This window comes from Conger conger, chromosome 2 (genome assembly GCF_963514075.1).
Source record: "Conger conger chromosome 2, fConCon1.1, whole genome shotgun sequence".
NCBI classification, from domain to species: domain Eukaryota; kingdom Metazoa; phylum Chordata; class Actinopteri; order Anguilliformes; family Congridae; genus Conger; species Conger conger.
Genome location: NC_083761.1, coordinates 4,876,152 through 4,901,589, shown reverse-complemented (window position 1 = coordinate 4,901,589; position 25,438 = coordinate 4,876,152). Strand labels below are relative to the sequence as shown.

At 49.5% G+C, this 25,438-nt stretch overlaps 1 protein-coding gene across 1 annotated transcript in view; it reads left to right on the top strand.

Annotated features, from left to right (window-relative positions):
* Window positions 1-25,438, top strand: part of strn (striatin, calmodulin binding protein) — a 79,275-nt gene that overhangs the window by 51,923 nt on the left and 1,914 nt on the right. The window contains 12 exon segments of the mRNA XM_061232826.1: window positions 7,148-7,312; window positions 9,352-9,484; window positions 9,991-10,159; window positions 14,958-15,068; window positions 17,183-17,326; window positions 18,098-18,234; window positions 21,142-21,317; window positions 21,885-21,932; window positions 22,313-22,434; window positions 23,574-23,741; window positions 24,831-24,901; window positions 24,903-24,973. Of these exon segments, the coding sequence (XP_061088810.1) occupies window positions 7,148-7,312; window positions 9,352-9,484; window positions 9,991-10,159; window positions 14,958-15,068; window positions 17,183-17,326; window positions 18,098-18,234; window positions 21,142-21,317; window positions 21,885-21,932; window positions 22,313-22,434; window positions 23,574-23,741; window positions 24,831-24,901; window positions 24,903-24,973 (1,515 nt within the window).

The following is a 25,438-nucleotide window of genomic DNA, read 5'->3' as shown; positions in this document are numbered from 1 at the left end:
TTGTGGCTTTCGGGGCCAGTGGCTAAAGCACTCAGCTGTGCGCTCACTGGAACGGTGGGAAACAGCGCCCTCCCCGGGGCGTTGGCGGTACTGCACGTCAGTGGGGAAAACATGGCGTCCGTGGCGTTACACACAAAGAGAAGGTAAACGCAGGGGAGTGAGGGTATGACTTTGCACGCTCTCTCTCTGTTTCTGAATAAAATGTCAAAAGTGGTGGAAATTAATTATAAGAATTGTATTATAAGACCAGACAAATGAGATCCAGGGCATCTGAAAAGCGCAGTTCATTTGGCCTGAATGCGCTGGTCATCTGACAGGTGAAAAGGACACACACTGCTAATCACTGCTAATTCCTGCTAATTGCTAATTCCCTGGTTATGGATATGCACTTTGCACTTTGTTGTGCGCTACTCTGGATAAGAGCGTCTGCCCAATGCCATTAATGTAATGTAATGCATGTAATGTAATGTAATGTATGAATGGGTGAATGAGAAGCATCAATTGTACAGCGCTTTGGATAAAGGCGCTATATAAATGCCAACCATTTACCATATAATGCAATCAGTCTCACACCGTCAACGCTCACTCTCCTGGAGCCATGTTACCTCCCGGTGCGAACGCCAGCGTCCTGCCCGTTAACTGGGGAGGCAGGGAGACCGAAGGTTGGTATCGTAGCCTTGGCTCGGGCCAGAGCAGGGGTCTCCAACCCTGGTCCTGGAGAGCTGCAGGGTCTGCTGGTTTTCGTTGTTAATCTGCACTTAATCGATCAATTAGAGCAGATGATTACACGGTGATCTCACCTCACCTGGTTACCTGGGTCTGAACAGGGTGCTGATTTTAAGGTGAAAACAAAAACCAGCACGCCCAGTAGCTCGCCAGGACCAGGACCAGGGCTTGGGATATTTACTGAGAATACAGCGTGTTTGTGGCTCTGTGTGAACAGCAGTGGACTCTCTGTTTGAGCTCCTCACTATGGGCACTGATGAAACCCATAGCTAGAGGGAGTGACAGACGGAGAGAGAGAGAGAGTGACACAGGGACAGAGGGAGAGAGAGGGAGAAAGAGACAGGTTGAGGGAGGAGGGTATGAGGGAGAGATGCAGGCAGATGTGTGTGGGGCAGAGGGAGAGGGAGGGAGAGAGAGTACCATTGAACCCACTGCACTCTACTAAGACAAAGGAGGGAGGGAGGTGGAGAGAGGGAGAGACAGACACACAGACTCAGAGAGAGGGAGATAGTGAGAGAGGAAAGGAAGAGAGAGCATGCACCACTGAACTCACTGCACTCCACTAAGAGAATGGAGGTAGAAATAGAGGAGAAGAAGAGAAGAATGGACCGTGACCAGCTGAGTAAGGGAGAGGGAAAGAAATATGGAGGGAGTGAGAGATGGAGGGGAGAAAAGTGAGAATGCAAGAGAGAATGAACTCTTTGAAGAGTAAGGTTCTTTTGGAATCTTGGTATTTTTCTTCCTGAAATTCTGAAGCCTGTGTTCTAGAACTCCGTTGCCTTCGGTTACCAGCGGCGATTGTTACATCACCATTTAGAATGTTCAGTTCGGAACGTTCAGTTTTGGAACATTCTAATCGCATTCCTGTGATATCTCGCGCCGTAAAGGGTAAAGAATCCCAAACAGGAAGTAACCTACATCTCCTGCACTAGAGCGCTTCCTGGCGTTCCATATATAACCGGCCTAGCCACTGCCTCTCGTTCTCCTGTAGCATCGTGGGGCTCCTTCCGACTCCTCTGTCCCCCAGTGTGGGTATAGCCTGCTTTCAGCTCTCGGCCGATGGGCTGCGTTAAAGACAGGCCTTCTTGCTCTCGTGTTTTAGCAGCAGAGGGATGTGGTGCTGTGGTAGTCTCTGATTGTGTGTGTGTGAGTGAGTGAGAGAGAGACAGACAGAGAGCAGGTGTGTGTGTGTGTGTGTGTGTGTGTCTGTGTGTCAGTGTCTGTCTGTGTGTGTGTGTGTTTATGAGTGAGAGAGAGAGGGTGTGTGTGTGTGTGTGTGTGTGTGTAAGACTGACAGAGAGAGGGAGTGTTTGTGTATGTGTGTGTGTGTGTGTGTGTGTGTGTGAGAGACTGACAGAGAGAGCAGCGCTGTTGTTGGAGAGACGGGGGGAATGAATGCGGGATTGTGCTGCTCCATTCAGGCCCGGAGAGGCTGGTACAGCAAGAGCCCGGAACCCCCCCACCCTGCCCCCACCCTGCCTGCCTCCACCCCCTCCAGCCTCCCCCACCTAAAAGCTGGTACCAGACGATATTTTACCCCGCGCTCGTACGCACAGCTGCATGGACCTCAGCACCCCTCCGCAGGTCTCACAGAGCACCCTGGGGCCGGGAGCGAAATCCGTAGCGCACCGACGTCAAAGGGCTCCGTCTCAGCGCTCCCCGGGACACCCGCTGCCTCTCCGCCTCAAAGTAAGGCCGCGTTTTCCCGGCTGACACATCCGTGGTGTTCCAGCTACTCTGCGTTTTTGTTTTACCGTACAGAAAGACGAGTAGAGCTGGTTCTGAACCGATTTACCGCCGTTCTTATCGCTCGTTCGCTTGCGTAGCCTGAGACTGTTACCGTGTGTGTGTGTGTGTGTGTGTGTGTGTGTGTGTGTGTGTGTGTGAGCGTGAGTCTATGTGTGTATGTATGCGCATGTGAGTGTGTGTATGCTTGTGTCCATAGTTTTATTCCGGATGGGTTCTCTCCAGGTGCGTATGTGTGCGTGTTTATGTGTGTGTGTATATGTGTGTATGTATGCGAGTGTGAGTGTGCGTGTGTCTCTCCGTAGTGTTATTCCGGATGGGTTTTCTCCAGGTGTGTGTGGAGTAATGAGCTGGTGATAATGTGGATGCTAACTCACTCCGGAGAGGACAGAGGTTTTCTCCTCTCCCAGATGTTTGGGATAATACCCTCTAAATCTCTCCTGGCAAACTCCGGCAGTCATTCATTAAACGCTGTGAAGAGGTGCTACTGGAGTTCCCTTCCTCAGGGAACGGAGACGATGGACGTAAAATAATAACGTTTTTTCCTGGGCTCCTGCTTTCCCGTGACCTGGAATGTCTGTTTCGACAGCGTTGTTGTGACAGTAAAACTTCTGGACCGCTTCATTAGTCCTGCTGGTCTTCTCCTGTTAATGGTGATAGTTTTGCAGCGAGGAGGTGTAGGTTTTATGTGTCTTGTTGTTGTTGATGAGTGTGTTGTTGATGAGTGTGTTTTTGTTGATGAGTATGTTGCTGGTGAGTACGTTTTTGTTGGTGAATATGTTGTTGATGAGTATGTTGTGGTTGATGAGTACGTTGTTGTTGATGAGTATGTTGTTGTTGATGAGTATGTTGTGGTTGATGAGTACGTTGTTGTTGATGAGTACGTTGTTATTGATGAGTGTGTTTTTGTTGATGAGTACGTTGTTGTTGATGAGTGTGTTTTTGTTGATGAGTATGTTGCTGGTGAGTACGTTTTTGTTGGTGAATATGTTGTTGATGAGTATGTTGTGGTTGATGAGTACGTTGTTGTTGATGAGTATGTTGTTGTTGATGAGTATGTTGTGGTTGATGAGTACGTTGTTGTTGATGAGTATGTTGTTGTTGATGAGTATGTTGTTGTTGATGAGTATGTTGTTGTTGATGAGTACGTTGTTATTGATGAGTATGTTGTTGTTGATGAGTATGTTGTTGTTGATGAGTATGTTGTGGTTGATGAGTACATTGTGGTTGATGAGTACGTTGTTGTTGATGACTATGTTGTGGTTGATGAGTACATTGTGGTTGATGAGTACGTTGTTGTTGATGAGTATGTTGTGGTTGATGAGTACGTTGTTGTTGATGAGTACGTTGTTGTTGATGAGTACGTTGTTATTGATGAGTATGTTGTGGTTGATGAGTACATTGTTGTTGATGAGTACGTTGTTATTGATGAGTATGTTGTGGTTGATGAGTACGTTGTTATTGATGAGTATGTTGTGGTTGATGAGTACGTTGTTATTGATGAGTACGTTGTTGTTGATGAGTACGTTGTTGTTGATGAGTACGTTGTTATTGATGAGTATGTTGTGGTTGATGTGTATGTTGTTGTTGATGAGTCCGTTTGTTGCCTGTCAGGCCCTGTTGGTTGAGCGCGTTTGGTTTGGCGACTGTCGGCCATGTTTGGTGTTCTGAATCCCGTCCCGACACTGGACGATTACAGGAGAAGAACTGCGCATTGTGTCCTCGTTCGACCGTCGGCTGAAAACCGCAAAAACACAGCTTCGCTGTCAGCGGAACGTCCCAGAGCCCGTATCCGTGACGACGCTCCGGGCAGGAGTCGAGCCTACCGATCGATGTCGGAATTTTATCCGTTATGATCTGGAAGCCCGACCTGACTGATGAACAGGGCCTGCATTACTAAAGGGCCGTTGAATCAGAGTGGGGTTTTGGATCAGGTTTCCCCCCGTCGATGTCCAACGCAAATCCATGCTGAGCTGGACGGCTACACTGCTCGACTGTAAGAGTCTTTATAAAACGGTTTGTTTTGATCCTGGGTGCTGATTGGCTGAGACTGCGTTACTACAGTGAATTCCGATACAGTATCAGTTATCTAAACGGCCTGTTTGCACACCGTATTAATCCGTACACAAACCGTTACTGACAAATAACAAAATAATAGAAATAATAAAATGGGTCACCGATTTAATTGTTTCTAGATGTTGTCACCATTTTATGAAATCAATACAGACCTCGAGGCTGTGCTGTGCAAATGCAAATGGAGAGCATCTCATTAGAGGAATGCTTGTCTAGGATTTTCTACGTCCACATCCGGCCATCTTATATCCATGCATCTTTTATAAGCTTACAGTCGGCTTATCATTTGGCCAAACTGTTCCAAGTGCAGCGCTCCAAACCCTGAAAAGCTTTATAAATACTGGTGCCAGGAGTACTATTTTAAAAAAAGGTTTGACAGTTCCTGGTGCTGACCGGTCCACCCAGCCTCCTCCCAGTGCCTGGGGCAGGTGTGCTGATTATAGTGTGTTGCAGTCTGCCCAGCCTGCTTCCAGGGCACCGCTGTGTGTAGACGGGGGATTGTGCCCTCGGTGTATGAGAATCGATTTTCCGCGCGCCGATAAATTAGTTCCTGAGTGAGATGAAGACTCCGGGCGAGGGTTCCGCTTGGTGGCTGCCATCCGTCTTGCAGTCATCCAGTGGTGTTTGCTTGATAGAGTGTTGTGGAGGCTGTGGTGGACTCTAGGGAGGGGAGGGGGGGGGGCTGTCCTGAAAACTCCCCAGTTGACATGTTGCTACAGACACAACTGCCATTTAACTGGTTTAACTGGGAAAAGCTTGTGTGGTATGCAGGCCGAACCTTTTTTATTTTTATTTATTTATTTATTTATTTATTTTTTTTTGAACCATTGTTTTGTGGTTGTGAATTGCTTTTTGATGAGTTCCGAATTTTGGCAAAAAAATGAAAAGGAAGTGAAAAAGATGTGTTGGTTGAGTGGTGCATTCTGGGAAAAGCACTGGTTTTGAGTGTCGCAATGTGCTCTGTGGGTTCGGTGCGGAATTCTAGCCGTTGCCGGCCCAGACTGTGACATCACAATCACAGTATTTAGCCATTGGTAGCATCACAGGGGGGGGGGTTTTCATTGGTCCACAGTGCTGTAGCCCTCGCCTCGCTATTGGGTGTTACCAGCGAGTAACTATAAAGAGAGAGGTCCACCCTAGAGGTGAAATTGCATCATGCTTAAATCTGCTTATGCACTATTTATCTCTCAGTCGTCCACCATTGCACATGCGCACTTGATTTCTCTGCCGTTTCTGAGAGAGGAACAGTGGACGTGCGTATCTACACATCCTCACAGCACTTCCCCACCCCTCGGCCGAAGCGGAATAGGAGCCGAAAGCTGAGCTTGCCGTCTTTCTCCGACACCGTCGTTGTTGTCGCTGTCCTGATGGATCAGGCGCGCGCTGCCTCGTCCAGACGGCGGGGGGGGAGAGAGGTCTTTTACGGGGCTGTGATGGTGACGCGGGGCTGATGGATAGCCGGGCCTCAGTAATGGCGCCGGTTCGTACGCGCCGTTCTCCCGAGACCCCGTCTGCAGCTGGCACACTCACTCGCGCGCGCGGGCGATTACGGCTGAACTGGCTCGGAGTGCCGCGCTCGACGAAGTACCACCTGCTGTGGAGCGGGGTCGAGTTAGAAGGCTGTCGGAAGGGCGCCGGTGCAAAACAATGCAGACTCCCACGGCTAGTGTGAAAATCACAACGTTTAAAGATGAGCTGAAGTCAGGGCGGCCTGTAGCGTAGTGGTTAAGGTAAAGGACTGGGACACGCATGGTCGGTGGTTCTAATCCCGGTGTAGCCACAATAAGCTACGCACAGCCGTTGGGCCCTTGAGCAAGGCCCTTAACCCTGCATTGCTCCAGGGGAGGATTGTCTCCTGCTTAGTCTCATCAACTGTATGTCGCTCTGGATAAGAGCGTCTGCCAAATGGCAATAATGTAATGTAATGTAAAAGTCAGAGTTCACTTTTCTGACTAATTCTTCGATTTAGTCGATTTTTCGTAACCATCTTAAACTATATATGTAAAATTAACCGTTTTCAGTCCCCGGCCCAATATGAATCCTAAGGGATTTCGGCTTTGGTTTCGAAAGGAGGATCAAAAACCCGAACTCCGGTCCTGTAGGGCTACAGTGCCTGCAGGTTTTTGTGGTTTCTGATCAATCAGAAGCTAATGTTGGCCTTTGGTGTGGTTTGGACTCGTTTTTTTTTTAGCCTGTCTAATCAGGTGGTGATTAGGTGGCGGCTTGAGAGAGTCGGGGGAATAATATAGCCAGGACTTGACCGGGCGACATGGCTCAGGCAGTAAGAGCAGTCGTCTCATTGCCTCAGGCAGTAAGAGCAGTCGTCTGGCAGTCAGAGGGTTGCCGGTTCGATCCCCCGCCCGGGCTGTGTCGAAGTGTCCCTGAGCAAGACACCTAACCCCCAAAATGCTCCTGACGAGCTGGTCGGCACCTTGCATGGCAGCCAATCGCCATCGGTGTGTGAGTGTGTGTATGAATGGGTGAATGAGAAGCATCAATTGTACAGCGCTTTGGATAAAGGCGCTATATAAATGCCAACCATTTACCATTTACCATTTACCTTAGATCTGTCCCCTGAACGTCTCCCCCCTGCCTCGCCCAGGTACCTGCAGGAGGTGGGCTACACGGACACCATCCTGGATGTGAAGTCCCAGCGGGTGAAGGCTCTGCTGGGATTGGCCGGAGACACGGGGGAGCGGCCCTCCGACAGGAACCCCGAGCCCATGGTCAACGGCACGGAGTCGCTCCAGAGCAGCGTCATGATCGGGTGAGCTACCCACAATGCACCGGGGGGCGGGGAGAGCTCATCTTCGAGGTCTACTGTTCTGTCTGGTTTTCACTCCAACCCTAACAAAGCACAGCTCATTCAACAGCTAGAGCAGGGCTGCCCAACCCTGTTCCTGGAGATCTACTGTCCTGTAGGTTTTCACTCCAACCTTAACAAAGCACACCTCATTCAACAGCTAGAGCAGGGCTGCCCAACCCTGTTCCTGGAGATCTACTGTCCTGTAGGTTTTTCACTCTAACCCTAACAAAGCACACCTCATTCAGCAGCTAGAGCAGGGCTGCCCAACCCTGTTCCTGGAGGTCTACTGTCCTGTAGGTTTTCACTCCAACCCTAACAAAGCACACCTCATTCAACAGCCACAGATTTAATTGGGATGCTAATTAGTAGGATCCTCTAAGGTAAGTTTGTAAGTGTGTGGTTTTAATTGTGATGGAGTCAGTTGAGGACTGCTCCTACGCCTAAATTGTCTTGCTGCTACCAGCACCTCATGGATGGAGTGACTCTTTCTCATATGACTGGTTATGTGACTAGCTGGCTACGATGTAAAGCAATCCAAAAAACCGTAAATTGCTGGACGACGCTCGTGTGTCAAAGTTTGACGTGAACTCTCTTTAGAATGCGAGCGGTTTCAAATCTGTCGGGCTGCAGGGCGGAGCCGACTCAGGCTGCGAGCCGATTGGCCGGATCAGCGGGAGCGGACTGAGCGCGCGTGACGGCGTTGCAGAGACGAACCCGCCCGGTTCGCTACGGGCCGGCGCCGCGGGAACGTTAGCGCGCTCCGCGGGCCGAGACCGCACGGGGGCCGGGCGCCGGTGAATCACAGCCCGAATAAACGTCAGCGCCGCGCCGCTCTGTCTCCGTCTGACCTCTCCTCCTCCCCGTCTCCGGCTCGCTGAGCCGAGCGAGAGGGGGGAAGTAAAACCGGCCGGGCGAGGAACGCTCGTGATTTCTCACGCACTCAGCTCCGCTGCCCAACGCCTGCTGCTTCTTCTGCTGCTGCTTCTTCTGCTTCTTCTGCTTCTTCTTCTTCTTCTTCTTCTTCTGCTTCTTCTGCTTCTTCTTCTTCTTCTTCTTCTGGGAAAGGAGAGATTCTGTTAACAAAACAAGAACATTAAAAAAACCGCACACAGCCTGCCGTCGTTCTCCGTTGGAAAAGAGCCGCTTTTGAAAGGAGGAAAAAAAAAGACCGGTACATTTCGACGTTCTCCGAGGCGTGCGTACGTACACACCCGCTAATTAAAGCTCGTTAACGGCGCCTGTTTAATGTCGTCAAATATGCTAATGGCTGCTAATGGTGTAATGGGCTCCCGCTAACGGCGGAGACGCTTGTAATCGCTCGGTCTGCAGAGGTGGAGGAGTGCGATCTGAGACGGCTTCATTGTTCTTCTCCCGGCGCGGTTTTCTGCTGAACCGGCGGCACCGCGGCCTGGAGCGCCGCCTCGTCGCGTCGTCCCTGTTGGGTTTACGCTGTTGTCATGTGACCTGCTGACCTCTGACCTCTGTTTAGAGTTCGGCTGCGCGATATGTATCGTGTATTTATCGTCATCGAGACTTGAACGTGCAAGATGAACATATTGCAACTGACTGCTTGAACTGCGGTGGATAGCGTTTAATTTAATTTTGACATAATGTAATTTATGTAATGTTAAATTTTGATTGGCTGTTCATGTGAAATTTGTTCTATAAAAGAATGTTGGAAATAATGTATTTAGTCTTTTTGTTTTTCCGTGGACATGTTCATTGTCATTATCTGGGATCTATGTTAGCAGTGTACCTAAAGAAGAAAGACATTAGAGCTGTGTACACTTCACTATTCGTTTATTTATCACAGGTCATATTGTCACCGTAATATTCGACAACGTTATCGTATATTTTCCTCAATTTGTGCAGCCCTAGTTTAGAGGGTCCTGTCGGTTCTACATTGCTCGTGTAGTGAGGAAACTAAGCGTTTGTAGTCGATAGACAGGGTGAAAGGTCGCAGGTCAGGGGTCGTGACCCGGTTCTCGCTCTGCGTTCAGGAAACCCGACCTGAGCGACTCGGCGTCGGTTCTGGAGGCGTTCAAGTTCATCGAGAGCGCGGCGGCCGAGTTCAGCGACGAAGACGAGGATGAAGACAGCGAGGGGAAGGACAGGACCATCATGGAGACCTCAGTGAGCGCACACCCCCCCCTACACACACACACACACACACACACTCACACACCCCCGTACACACACACACACACACACACACACACCCCCGTACACACACACACACTCTCACACACACACACACACACACCCCCGTACACACACACACACACACACACACACACACACGTACACACACTCACACACACACCCCCCCGTACACACACACACACACACACACACACTCAGTGAGCTCACACACCCCCCTGCACACACACACACACACTCAGTGAGTTCACACACCCCCCTACACACACACACACACACACACACACATACACACACTCAGTGGGCACACACTCACCCGTACACACATGCTCATACACATACACGCACTCCGTGAGCGCACATACACACACGCACACACACGCACACACACACACACACACATATTGGAGTGTGTTTACAGAACCCTGCGGTGTGGCTTCCCTCCCTGACCCCCCCCCCCCTCTCTCTCTCTTTCTCAGACGATGAGGAAGAAGGGCTCTTCATCACCCTCCTCGTCCTCGGCGGACATCAGCGACGATCCCGATCCCGACACGGAGGAGGCCCTGAAGGGCTTCGACTTCCTGGCCAGCCCCGACGAGCTGGACGGATCGCCGGAATCCCGGAGCGCCGGGGACGGGACGGACTGGGGTGAGAGAGATTTGGGGTACAGGACACTGGGGTGAGAGAGATTTGGGGTACAGGACACTGGGGTGAGAGAGATTTGGGGTACAGGACACTGGGGTGAGAGAGATTTGGGGTACAGGACACTGGGGTGAGAGAGATTTGGGGTACAGGACACTGGGGTGAGAGAGATTTGGGGTACAGGACACTGGGGTGAGAGAGATTTGGGGTACAGGACACTGGGGTGAGAGAGATTTGGGGTACAGGACACTGGGGTGAGAGAGAGATTTGGGGTACAGCACACTGGGGTGAGAGAGATTTGGGGTACAGGACACTGGGGTGAGAGAGATTTGGGGTACAGGACACTGGGGTGAGAGAGATTTGGGGTACAGGACACTGGGGTGAGAGAGAGATTTGGGGTACAGCACACTGGGGGTGAGAGAGATTTGGGGTACAGGACACTGGGGTGAGAGAGATTTGGGGTACAGGACACTGGGGTGAGAGAGATTTGGGGTACAGCACAGACTGGGGTGAGGAAGAGATTTGGGGTACAGGACAGTGGGGTGAGAGAGATTTGGGGTACAGGACACTGGGGTGAGAGAGATTTGGGGTACAGGACACTGGGGTGAGAGAGATTTGGGGTACAGGACACTGGGGTGAGAGAGAGATTTGGGGTACAGCACACTGGGGTGAGAGAGATTTGGGGTACAGGACACTGGGGTGAGAGAGATTTGGGGTACAGGACACTGGGGTGAGAGAGAGATTTGGGGTACAGGACACTGGGGTGAGAGAGAGATTTGGGGTACAGCACACTGGGGTGAGAGAGATTTGGGGTACAGGACAGACTGGGGTGAGGAAGAGATTTGGGGTACAGGACACTGGGGTGAGAGAGAGATTTGGGGTACAGCACAGACTGGGGTGAGGAAGAGATTTGGGGTACAGGACAGTGGGGTGAGAGAGATTTGGGGTACAGGACACTCGGGTGAGAGAGATTTGGGGTACAGGACACTGGGGTGAGAGAGATTTGGGGTACAGGACACTGGGGTGAGAGAGAGATTTGGGGTACAGCACACTGGGGTGAGAGAGATTTGGGGTACAGGACACTGGGGTGAGAGAGATTTGGGGTACAGGACACTGGGGTGAGAGAGAGATTTGGGGTACAGGACACTGGGGTGAGAGAGAGATTTGGGGTACAGCACACTGGGGTGAGAGAGATTTGGGGTACAGGACAGACTGGGGTGAGGAAGAGATTTGGGGTACAGGACACTGGGGTGAGAGAGAGATTTGGGGTACAGCACAGACTGGGGTGAGGAAGAGATTTGGGGTACAGGACACTGGGGTGAGGAAGAGATTTGGGGTACAGCATAAACTGGGGTGAGGAAGAGATTTGGGGTACAGCACAAACTGGGGTGAGGAAGAGATTTGGGGTACAGCACAGACTGGGGTGAGAGAGATTTGGGGTACAGCACAGACTGGGGTGAGATACAGATTTGGGGTACAGCACAGACTGGGGTGAGAGAGAGATTTGGGGTACAGCACAAACTGGGGTGAGGAAGAGATTTGGGGTACAGCACAAACTGGGGTGAGAGAGAGATTTGGGGTACAGGACACTGGGGTGAGGAAGAGATTTGGGGTACAGCACAAACTGGGGTGAGAGAGATTTGGGGTACAGCACAGACTGGGGTGAGAGAGAGATTTGGGGTACAGGACACTGAGGTGAGGAAGAGATTTGGGGTACAGCACAAACTGGGGTGAGGAAGAGATTTGGGGTACAGCACAAACTGGGGTGAGAGAGATTTGGGGTACAGCACAAACTGGGGTGAGGAAGAGATTTGGGGTACAACACAAACTGGGGTGAGGAAGAGATTTGGGGTGCAGCACAAACTGTGGTGAGAGATTTGGGGTACAGCACAAACTGGGGTGAGAGAGAGATTTGGGGTACAGCACAAACTGGGGTGAGAGAGATTTGGGGTACAGCACAAACTGGGGTGAGAGAGATTTGGGGTACAGGACACTGGGGTGAGAGAGATTTGGGGTACAGGACAGACTGGGGTGAGGAAGAGATTTGGGGTACAGGACACTGGGGTGAGAGAGAGATTTGGGGTACAGCACAGACTGGGGTGAGGAAGAGATTTGGGGTACAGGACACTGGGGTGAGGAAGAGATTTGGGGTACAGCATAAACTGGGGTGAGGAAGAGATTTGGGGTACAGCACAAACTGGGGTGAGAGAGATTTGGGGTACAGCACAGACTGGGGTGAGAGAGATTTGGGGTACAGCACAGACTGGGGTGAGATACAGATTTGGGGTACAGCACAGACTGGGGTGAGAGAGAGATTTTGGGTACAGGACACTGGGGTGAGGAAGAGATTTGGGGTACAGCACAAACTGGGGTGAGAGAGAGATTTGGGGTACAGCACAAACTGGGGTGAGAGAGAGATTTGGGGTACAGGACACTGGGGTGAGGAAGAGATTTGGGGTACAGCACAAACTGGGGTGAGGAAGAGATTTGGGGTACAGCACAAACTGGGGTGAGAGAGATTTGGGGTACAGCACAGACTGGGGTGAGAGAGAGATTTGGGGTACAGGACACTGGGGTGAGGAAGAGATTTGGGGTACAGCACAAACTGGGGTGAGGAAGAGATTTGGGGTACAGCACAAACTGGGGTGAGAGAGATTTGGGGTACAGCACAAACTGGGGTGAGGAAGAGATTTGGGGTGCAGCACAAACTGTGGTGAGAGATTTGGGGTACAGCACAAACTGGGGTGAGAGAGAGATTTGGGGTACAGCACAAACTGGGGTGAGAGAGATTTGGGGTACAGCACAAACTGGGGTGAGAGAGAGATTTGGGGTACAGCACAAACTGGGGTGAGAGAGAGATTTGGGGTACAGGACACTGGGGTGAGAGAGATTTGGGGTGCAGCACAGACTGGGGTGAGAGAGAGATTTGGGGTATTATTCCCTCATCCCAAGCAAAGGTTTGTAGGGTGGTTACTTGGTGTCAGTGACTGATCTGAGACCAGTGGAGTGTGTGCGGTTTGGGATGTTGCCCGGCTTCTGTCCGCCCCCTCTCTGGCCCCCCTCTGTTTGGACTGCGGTCCTTTTAAATGAACTGAAGTGGCTTTCAGCAAATTTGCACTCAGGCCTTGAGGTTAATCCTTTAATGTTGAGTAAATATAAAACCCAGGGGTAATTAGCCTCTCGTTGCCACGGGGGAGCTTAGACACCGCCTTCATGTCTGAAGCACTGTCCGCGTTGCTCGCTGAACTTAATGTCAGTGAAATAAAATTCACCGATGAATTATTCGTTCACGAGGACCGTGGAAACAGCTGTAACACATCAGTTTTAAAGATTTTTGATGTGGTGTTTCAGTTGCGGGATAATGAATTGTCTTTGATAAACAGGGACGATTTTGTCCGCAGGTAGGATCAGCCAGCCGCACTGCAGTTGTGCTTTCATCAGGGGGCAGTTTGTGAAAATTAATACGTAATGATCGCTAAGACTCGTTTGAGCGTCCCCGGGCAGAAACGAAAGGACTGTCCTTGGGTTCTCCTTTTAGCGTTTTCCCTCATGACTCCTTGTTGATCGGAAATCAGCTCCAGAAATGGAATAGTGGGTGTCTCGGTGGCGCAGCCTGCAGAGCACTGACCGCATGCTCATTGCGAGCCGCGACGTCGGCGGTTCGAATCCGACGACCGTCCGACATTTGTCGCATGTCTTCCCCTCTCTCTCGCACCCATTCTTCCTGTATCTCTATACTGTATACTGTCCAATAAAGCTGAAAATGGCCTAAAAAATATTAAAAAAAAAAAAAAAGAAATGGAATAGTTTGAGCACCTGAACCCGAACTTACCTAGTGATGTCACAACCTGCCTTCTTCCAAGATGGCTGCACTGTAATACTAGTAGCTCTAAAAAAGCGCTCGCTATTTCTCCGAACTGTGAAAGTATGGGGAAGCAGTGGCACTTACGAATAGATGGCGTGACGGTTGTCTCGGTGTCAATACTGTTTATTTTAAAATGTTTTTTTTCTTTCTTTTCTTTTCAATTAATTAATGTCTTCACGCTTCGTTTTCAGAATTGCTGCGAGTCACCAAATTGAGTTATATCTACGATGTGCGGTGGTCTTTTTTTGTGTGTGTGTGTGTGTGTGTGTGTGCGTGAAATGGGGGGAACGGTTTAGGTATCGAATCTTCGGTGTTTGTGGTTTTTAATATCCTGTGTGTTTGCCTGCAGTTTGTGTGTTTTCTGTGCCCTTTGTTGTTTGTTAAGAAAAAAAAAAAAAAAAAAAACACAACGGAAAAATTCCCAGTGTGAATTCCCTGTGATGGCCACCTTTATCCGTCTTTTTCCATCCCTCTGTTCCCATCGGAAGAGAATTGAGATGATTTTCTTCCTGGGTGTACATGTTGGTATCGTCCCCTCATGGCTGTGTGTAGATACGTACTCCAGCTCTGACCAGGCCCCCCCCCCCCCCTAGCCAATCAAAACAGGGCCGACTGCTCAACAGCGCCCCCCCCATTGGCCTTAACATGAAACAAAAATCAGCATCAATGGCTGTAATTGGTCCCCACGGAGGTGCGAAACCTTCCCTTTTCGCCCCCAAAACAACAACAACAACAACAACAGCAAGCCCCCTGGCATCCTCCATCCTCTATCCCAGGCTTATTCAGTCATATTCTTTATTTACCTTCTCTTTTGTTCGGTAAAACCACAGAGGCCATTTTTTTCTTTTCTGTTATTTTTATTTTAACGAGCGAGAGGGAAGTGTTTTTTGGGCCTCCGGGACTGAACGGCCTGTTGGTGTGTCTCTCCCCTCCCTGTAGAGAAGGAAGAACAGTGTCCCATGTCAGAGGCCTGGGATGTGGACCAAAATCTGATAACCAAACTGAAGGAGCAGTACAGAAAGGAGCGCAAGGGCAAAAAGGGGGTGAAGAGTAAGTCCACTAGGGGGCGCCGCCTCTCCCCTTCTTCCGCTAACAAGCTCTTTTTCTGGGGGAAAAAAAAAGAATAAGAAAAAAAAAAAGAAATTACTAAATAATCGATCGCAATGAACTTTCTCTCCTTCCTTTCTTCCTTCCCTCCATCTCTCCTTCTGTTTGTTCTTTCTGGCACGTTGGGACTCGCCTCTCGCCCTCCTTCCTTCCTTTGCGCCGTGTCGGTCTTTCGTTTTTTTGTTTGTTCCTCGTTCTCCGTTTCTTTGTTTGAGGTTCTCCCCTCCCCTCCCCCCCCCCCTCCCCAAATCACAGAGGGTTTCACAAAGACAAATGGTGTGTGTTTGTTAACGTCCCCTCCTTGTGTTCACTCATTCATCCCTCATCCCTCCATCATTCCTGTTCTCTTCATTCTCTTTTCTTTTCTCTCGTCAGCCCACCCGTTTTTTCGTTCTGTTTTTCCCCTCTGTTTACGTCGCCGTGTGGGTGAAAACACTCGTCAGTGCCAGGGCAACGGCTGATTGGCCAGCCATTCTAGCCCTCCCACCCTCCCTCCCCAGGCTTTGTCTCTCCTTTGGCTTTACTTTCATCCCCATTTTTTTTTGTCCTTCTCGCTGGATGAAGCTGTTGTTGATTCACCCAGCTGCACGCTAGACTGTACATCTTCCTCTGGCCCCGAAACGTGTGTGGAAACCACGAGCAGTGGTAACTAACCTTGTTTCTGGAGATCTACCGTCCTGTAGGTTTACACTCCAACCCTAACAAAGCACACCTCACTGAACAGATAGAGCAGGGCTGCCCAACCCTGTTCCTGGAGATCTACCGCCCTGTAGGTTTTCACTCCAACCCTAACAAAGCACACCTCGTTCAACAGCTAGAGCAGGGCTGCCCAACCCTGTTCCTGGAGATCTGCCGTCCTGTAGGTTTTCACTCCAACCCTAACAAAGCACACCTCGTTCAACAGCTAGAGCAGGGCTGCCCAACCCTGTTCCTAGAGTTCTACCATCCTGTAGGCTTTCACTCCGGCCATAATTCGGCACACCTGACTCAGAATTAGCAGTTCAATGCAGATCTCTAGCCATTGAATGAGATGTACTATGTTAGGGTTGGAGTGAAAAACTAGAGGGCGGTAGATCTTCAGGAACGGGGTTGGCTACCACTGCCAGAGACCAAATATAACGGAAATGCAGCAGCTCAGGCCCGTACGTTCAGGCCATTACCACAACCATCCTCCAGGGGGCCTTGCCCCTTTTGGGCCTTGGCATCAGCTAGTGCCGCAATCTGACATCACTCTCTCTACCTGGGCTAGCTACACGCCGCCATTTTCTATCTATCAACGCTCCATTTCATGCTCAAGTCTAAATCCCAGATTTCACTCACCATCGCCCACCTTCTTGTCCTCTGCTTTAGTTTTTCTTTTTCACGGACCGCTAAACGCTGAGCTTGGCTAAATGTCCTAATCCTCCTGTTTATGTTTGTCTGCTAATTATCTTCTTCCTACCCTATTATCTTTTTATTTCCGCAGTTTTAGCCACCTTTTAATTCTCTTAATTATTTTCTTGCCTTAATCCTCTTCATTATTTTACTCCTGTCCACCCCCCCCCCCCCCACCAACTATTGTCATTTGTTGAATGAAAGTTTTTTTTATTTTGTTACTTTAATTTTTTTCGGTTGCGTACTGAGGTGGGTGAGTCATTGCTTTGAGGGGGTGGGGTGGGGTGGGGGGTGGGGTGGGGGGGGGTTCAACTCAACCGTCATGCTCATACTTTGCTTTGAGTTCTTCTGTCGCATGCTCGCGAGTTCCTCAACAAAAAGGGGGTGCTGCTACAGCAACACAAGCCAAGCTCTCTCTACTCTCTCCTCAAAATCTCCACTGCTTTCTGAACCTGTGCCTGCTCTTTATCTGAGAAAGTACTCATGCTCTTCTCTCTCCCTCTGTTTACAAATGTTCAATGCCTTTCTTTCGCTTAATTCGGTTTGTTTATTCGTTCTTTTTCGCTTTTGCTCATTTGCGAGTTTGTTGTTTATCCGTAACCTTTGTGTATTAGTATTAATAATGTCCCCCTCCAAAACCCCTCCTGCCCTCCACCAACCTCCCCCCCCCCCCCCCCGCCCAGGACCCAACCGGTCCAAGCTCCAGGACATGTTGGCCAACCTGCGGGACGCGGAGGACCTGCCCCCCATGCAGCCGTCCGTCACCCCCCCCGCGAGGCCGAGTGTCCCCCGGCTCAACGAGCAGGAAGCCAACCGCGCTGACGAAGGTAGTAGCGCCCCCTACTGGACCACCGTAACATAGTCCTGGCATGCGTTCCAGACTGCAAACGTTAGCTAGCTTTCGCCCACATATTCAGACTTTGACGAACCCAAGTTGACAATCGTTCGGCTGTTATTATGCACTTTAATTAACGTCGTATTTCTTACTCCCTGTAAGCAGTCAGTTCTCTGCATAGCACTGTTAGGCCAAAGTCGCATCCATTTCTATTGAAAAGCCATTGATGGCCGACTAAATGGCTCATTCAAAATCATTTTACAATATCGGTTTGTTGCAACAGTAGTTCCCAGTTTGCAGTCTTGAACGCACGTCTTTCCTGCTTACTCAAAGAAAATAGAGAGAAACTTATGGCATAGCTGCAAATAGAATAGGACAGAATGGAGTAACGTGATTGGTGGATCCTTTCAAGCTCCTCCCAGGTCCATCCTATAGTCAAACCGTCTCCACCAATCACGTTTGGCTTTGCTCCAGTTGCTGGTAATGGCTGCTACTGCCTGTTTCCAACACGTCATCAGTTAATCAGTTAATGGTAAAAGTGTGTTTACAACAATTAGCAAAATGTGATCTATAGCTTGGAATGATACAAAAAAAAAAAACACCCTAGTCGGGGGGGAACCTTCCAACAGTGGTGAGAGCACAACTCCCAGATGGGAAGAAATCTGGGGATGTTGGAGGGAGAGGTTAGCCTGTGTACCGCACTCACTCTGACGTGACGTCTGAAACGTGTGTGTGATGTGTGTGTGTGTGTTTCTGTTTCTAGTGGAGGCCATGACGTTCCCGCCCACGTCGGGGAAGTCGTTCATCATGGGCGGGGACGAGGCGATGGAGAGTGAGCTGGGCCTGGGCGAGCTGGCGGGCCTGACGGTGGCCAACGAGGCCGACAGCCTGGCGTACGATGTGAGTACCGCCCCGAAAACACACCTGTGTAGTGAGGACCCCGAAAACACACCTGTGTAGTGAGGATCCTGAAAACACACCTGTGTAGTGAGGACCTCGAAAACACACCTATGTAGTGAGGACCCTGAAAACACACCTATGTAGTGCGGACCCTGAAAACACACCTTTGTAGTGAGGACCCCTGAAAACACACCTGCAAAGTGAGGACCCTGAAAACACACCGACGTAGTGAGGACCCTGAAAACACACCTGCAGAGTGTGGACCCCTGAAAACACCTATGTAGTGAGGACCGTGTAAACACACTTACAAAATGAGGATCCTGAACACACACCTATGTAGTGAGGACCCTGAAAACACACCTATGTAGTGAGGACCCTGAAAACACACCTGCAAAGTGAGGACCCCTGAAAACACACCTGCAAAGTGAGGACCCTGAAAACGCACCTATGTAGTGAGGACCCTGAAAACACACCTGTAAAGTGAGGACCTGAAAACACACCTGCAGAGTGTGGACCCCTGAAAACACCTATATAGTGAGGACCGTGTAAACACACTTACAAAATGAGGATCCTGAACACACGCTTACGTAGTGAGGACACTGAAAAGACTTACAAAATGAGGACCCTAAAAACACCTACGATGCAAGTTCCACCAACGAAAATGTGGGGTGCAGCCACGCCTATAAATACCGTTGGCTGAAGGGCGGGGTTGAGCCCCAAAAAACGTGCGTTCAATCAAAGCACCCCACTTGCCGTTGAACGTTTCGGGGATAAAGTTTCCACTCAGAGTAGCTAGGTGCTGTTTTCTCTGCTAAATCTTTAGTGACCCAGTCCTCACGTAGTGGTGCATTGCCTCGTTGAAAATCCTCGATGCCGATGCCAAGTTCCTTCACAGGCAACCGTTTGGGATTAATTTCTCTGTAAACATGTATTTTTTCGGTCTGGGGCTGAATGCTTTAGCGGGCTAGCTGAAATAAACAACGGCACTTTAACCGGAGAAAAGGATAGATTGATCGGTTGAGGATGCTCTCTCCAGTGGGAACATCTGTGGCGATATGTAGATTAAATATCGCGCCGCTAATGACTTGGCGCTGTCAGAAAGCGTTGCTAATGAAGAGGAAATTAGCGGCACGGCTTTTAGCCGCAGCAGCCCTCCGCTGCCAGCTTCCAGCCGCGATGGTCAGTACAGATGCATTCTGGGTAGCTTTTAAAAAAATGTTTTATCGTTGTTGTTTAATTGTTACCCTCAACTGGACATGCGGCGGAGAAAGAGTAGAAACCGACGCGATGGCCGTTTTTCCGCTCTGTTCGTGCCAAACAGTCCCAGCCGTAGGAGCACAAGCCGCCCGTTCTGTGAGAATAAATTGTATTTGCGGCGTTCGGCAAACACGGGGGTGGGGGGGGTCGGGGGAGAAGCGGTAAACAACACGCGGAAATCTATTAACTCCCTCGCACACAGACTCGGCGTAGGAATCGACCTCCAGCTCCCCGTTAATGTCAATATTAACCGCAGCTTTTTTTTTTTTGTCCGAATCAATTTCTCATAAAGTGACACGATGACTGTGGGTCTGGGGGTGAGACGTGCTTTTGAGCCGCGTTTCTGAACACCGATCTGACGCTGGCAGCTGATCTTTATGTTTCACTTAATGGTGTCGCAGTTAAATATAGTAGTAGTACTATTGCCAGCAGGGGAACGTATAAAAACCCATTGCATTATATTACATTCTACTACATTGCCATGTATCACATTATTTACATTGTTTTGGTATTTTGTAAAATGTTTTCTGTTTTGTATTACTCCTTGAACTATATTCAGGCGATGTTTTTTTTTTTTTTTACTCTTGTTAAAAGCCACAGCACACAACCACTTCCATGTGTATAACTGCTAGCTTAACTCTACAGATTAAGCTTTAATCATCTGAGTCCAGCTTATCTTCATAATTGACTCAGATATGTGTTTGTCTTCACGGATTCATGAGGTTCTGTTTATCTAAGACTTACCGTTTGCATGCACTTTTTATTTATTCCGCATAAGTGGTTCTGCTAAATCCCTAAATGTAATTGCCATTTAATGTACATCCCATTACACGCATCCTGTTGTATGATATTGCAGTGCGTTATGTTCAGTACAGTACATGGGAATGCTTACCTCCTGTTTAGAACCATGGTTTGGGAAAGTTTTCCTCCATTTCAGAACCAATTTACTCACATTTGGGAATGTTTAACTCCTTTTTGGAACCCGTTTAGTAGATTTTGTGAACGATTAAAACCCATTTACTAAAGCTTGGAAATGGTTACCTCCTGTTTAGAACCCGTTTGGCACAGTTTGAGAATGGTTACTTCCTGTTTAGAACCCGTTTGGGAATGGTTACTTCCTGTTTAGAACCCGTTTGGCACAGTTTGAGAATGGTTACTTCCTGTTTAGAACCCGTTTGGGAATGGTTACTTCCTGTTTAGAACCCGTTTGGCACAGTTTGGGAATGGTTACCTCCTGCTTAGAACCCGTTTGGGAATGGTTACCTCCTGTTTAGAACCCGTTTGGCACAGTTTGAGAATGGTTACTTCCTGTTTAGAACCCGTTTGGGAATGGTTACTTCCTGTTTAGAACCCGTTTGGCACAGTTTGGGAATGGTTACCTCCTGCTTAGAACCCGTTTGGGAATGGTTACTTCCTGTTTAGAACCCGTTTGGCACAGTTTGGGAATGGTTACCTCCTGTTTAGAACCCGTTTGGCACAGTTTGGGGAATGGTTACCTCCTGTTTAGAACCCGTTTGGCACAGTTTGGGAAAGGTTACCTCCTGTTTAGAACCCGTTTGGCACAGTTTGGGGAATGGTTACCTCCTGTTTAGAACCCGTTTGGCACAGTCAGGCGGCACGGTTACAGGCCCTGCTGTCTCCGCCCCCCAGATCACCAACAACAAAGACGCGCTGAGGAAGACGTGGAACCCCAAGTTCACGCTGCGGAGCCACTTCGACGCCATCCGCGGCCTGGCGTTCCACCCGGTGGAACCCGTCCTGGTCACCGCCTCCGAGGACCACACGCTCAAGATGTGGAACCTGCAGAAGACCGCGCCCGCCAAGAAGTAAGCCTTACCGCCGTCTCGCTGGGGTGCCACCCCCCGCCCCGCGTTAACTGCGAGGGTCTCGGGTCATCAACTATTCTTTCCATAACTCGCCCGACCAGTGAGTGATGAGTTTGTTTCCATGGTGATGAGGCCACATAGTTTGTTATATCAAACAATGAAGACGAGTGAAAATGCGGAAGGTGAAGATGAACAGGGAAGTGGTGTCGATCTGACACTCATTTTACATACTTATTTTTCCTTTTGAAGTGCTTTTTATGGGGTTATAATTCCAGGCAGTTGCACCATAGCTCTGTCGTTTTGTTCATTATGAGCCATTAGCATTTTATGAGCCACCAGATATTAGACTGGGCCTCTAAAGGCTTCATTTAAATGTGTTGGGTTGAGGAGTCGTCTCAGAGCTGTGTGTGACGCTCTCTCTCCTCTCTCTCTCTCTCTCCTCTATCCTCTCTCTCTCTTCCTCTCTCATCTCTCTCTCTCCTCTCTCCTCTCTCTCTTTCTCTCTCTCCTCTCTCTCTCCTCTCTCGTCTCTCTCTTCCTCTCTCTCTCTCTCTCTCTCTCTCCCAGGAGTGCCGCTCTCGATGTGGAACCCATATACACCTTCAGGGCCCACAGGTAAGCCGGCTCACACCTCACACACACACACACACACACACACACACAGAGCGACTCTTTCCCGTTTACACACAAGTGGAAAATGGCACAGCCTGCGGGGCCTGGTAGCGTTCTTTATCTCCCTGTCATCACCTGCTCATGTGTCCTTTATCCTCATTGTCCGCCTATGGAGATGTTTCCATCACACCAATATGTACAGTCCCAAACGGATCAAACCCAGACAAAAACAACCCCTTGTCATATGTCATTGTGAAGCTTGGAGTCATAGCTGTACAACAGTACCGCTTGTTTTGGGCTAACCCCCGACACCCCGACCGCCCCACCACCCGCCCCCACCGCCTCCAGACTCAGCCCTCACCTCTCTCCCCCCTCCCTCACAGGGGCTCTGTGCTGTGTGTGGTCATGAGCTCGTCGGGGGAGCAGTGCTTCAGCGGGGGCGTGGACGGCACCATCCAAAGCTGGAACACCCCCAACCCGAACATCGACCCCTACGACTCGTATGGTACGGCCTGGCCGGCTTCGAATTTATATAGCGCCTTTATCCAAAGCGTGTACAGCTCTTGAATAAAAATCGATGCTTCTCATTCACCCATTCGCACACACTCACATGCAAGCCACAGTACAGGAGAAGGGACCTTAGCTTTGCAGTGGCTCTAACAAATGTAATAATAATAATAATAATCATTTGTCATTTAGCTGATGCTTTTATCCAAAGTGACTTGCAGTTGATTAGACTAAGCAGGGGACAATCCTCCCCTGGAGCAATGCAGTCATGCGCCTTAGTCACTAGGCTACAGTTCAGGGTTTGTGAAGATAGACCATAGATTGTCATGTGTGCGACGCTTGTTTATGCACCCCGCTCCCGCTCGTGGTTAAGCAACGCTAACGTTGTGAAACGGGTTGGACTGAATCACTACTACAGCCGTGTGGTCAGCAAAAAAAAACCTAAAACAGAAAAACCTTTGGCACAGTTTGGCTCTCTCTATGAGAGGACACATGATTAGGCACCATGTGATTTAAGGTTCAGTGACTGAACTGCTTTAGCCTTCCAGGGAAATTTGGCACTGATTTCCTCAGTCACGGGGTGTCCGCAGTTGAGCCTGTCGGGAGGCGAAACTCACCCCTCGTGAATGCTTGTCTCCTGGTCGGACGCAATCTTGTGCCCTGCTTAGCTGGCTGTACCAAAACAAAAACAACAAAAACTAGAAAGTTCCTTTTGGCCTGGTGCCTGATGGTTTCCCATAATTTAAGTTCAGTTCAATTCAGTTTTAATTGTGTAGAACGTTTTGCAGAAGACTGTCACAAAGACGCTTTGCAGAGTAGCAGAAAACAGAACGACCAGACCCGATCCCCCAAAATAGCAATGTGAGGTAAAGTGTGAGGTAAAATAGCTGTGATGTAGACTTCTTTTCCGGTCTTGATGATAGATTTTAATCTATCGCAAGTGTACTCCATTTCTGTAAGTGTTGACTCTTGACTCTTGACTCTTGACTGAGTGTTGACCGTTGACCGTTGACCGTTGACTGTTGACCGTTGACTGTTGACCGTTGACTGAGTGTTGACCGTTGACTGTTGAACGTTGACTGTTGACCGTTGACCGTTGATCGAGTTGACGGGCCTGGTGTCTCTCCGCTGTCACAGAGCCGTCGGTCCTGCGGGGGGCGCTGTGCGGGCACACAGACGCAGTGTGGGGCCTGGTGTACAGTTCGGCCCACCATCGCCTCCTCTCCTGCTCGGGCGACGGCACGGTGAGGCTGTGGAACGCCGCAGACACCTCCCCCGCCCTCGCCGTCTTCAACGAGAACAGAGGTGAGTGACCAATCAGCACGCTGCATCTGCCCTACTGCTGACCAATCGGCACCCTGCATCTCTTCTACTCCTGACCAATCAGTGTGCTGCAATCTCCCCTACTGCTGTCCAGTCAGCATCTGCGTAAATGTATGAAGGTTCACTTGGGGAACCCCTGCTTTTATGTGTTCAACACTGCGACGTAAGGACTCTCCTCAGCGTCATAAACTCATGCCACTATGAGCCCAATCAGGTATACTGCACACTCTCACATGTGAAAAGTCCACCAAACTTCTGCTGAAATGCTTTACTGATGAAACGGTTATTTCTGATGAATGACAATCTTCTGTAAGTTCCAAGTGGAGACGGTGATTTCAGCCAACGCAAGTTGATCTGCAGCATAGCAGCTAAAACTTGCCAGATGCTCTCGATTCTATTTTTGACAATGACAGATCCCCCCCCCCCCCCCCCCCCCCATATTCCCTGTCTTTCATTGACTGATCTGAGCTGACAGAGGGCTTTGTCAGAAACTTTCCCATAAGTTCCCATATATGGTCATCTCTGTTCCGCAAATAAAACTTTTTGTTTGAGGGTAGGCATCTCTGCCTCAGCTTGACGTCTGTAACACGGATGGACATGATGAATGTGTTCATACGACAGGAGAAGGGACCGTTTGCTTTTCAGTGGCTCTAACAAATGCAGTAATTGCGTTAATAGTAATGAATAAATTAATCGATAAATCAACAGCCGTTCACAGCTATAATTTTTTAAATGTTTTATATTGTCTTTTTAATGTTTTGTATTGTCTTTACATTACATTAATGGCATTTGGCAAACGCTCTTGTCCAGAGCGACGTACAACAAAGTGCATACCCATAACCAGGATAAGCGCTGAAAAGACCCCTTCTTCTGCATTTCCTTTCTGTTTTTACCTCCATGAACATCATCACAGTGTTTCCCAGACCTGTATGAAATGTGCTTGATAAATAAAAGTTTATTTTGCTCACGTGCACACGATGGCACACACAAGATGTCGATAGAAACAGAACGATAGAAACAGAATGCTGTTTAAGGGTAGGTTTGATTGACAGCGCTCTCCTCCTGTCGCAGAGCTGGGAATCCCCTCGTCGGTGGACCTGGTGTGCAGTGAGCCCGCCCACATGGTGACCTCGTTCAGCACCGGGGGAGACGGGCCTGTTCAACATGGAGACGCAGCAGCTGGTCCTGAGCCTGGAGTCCGCCGGGGAGCCGGGTAACACACCGATAACCGCCATTTTACCATCTCCCTGACGCGTCTATCCAAAGCCACTTACGGTCCATTAGACTTTAAGTGTAGCGGGGTTAGCTGGGCTAGTTCGCCAGCGAGCACTGTGAAGTGCAGTGAAAGTGAAGGCTCGTAGGAGGTTACCGCGACAACACACTCCCTGATGACATAACCCTCGAATTCAAAAGAACATCGTTTTTTCGTCGTAGCTGACAGGTAGTGCGTTCGTCCAATAAATATTTGGACGAGTGAGAGGTTCAAATCTCACCTCAGATGCCACCCCCCCCCCCCCCCCCCCCCAGAAAAACATACAAAATTGGTGTAATACTCGTTATATAATGTTTGAAAAAGCATGTTTGTTTGTGCCTTCGATCTTCTATTGCTCTGTGACGCTAACGATGCTAACAAGGATAAAGATGCTAACAACCTTTCTGCCCCCCCCCCAGGACTCCCC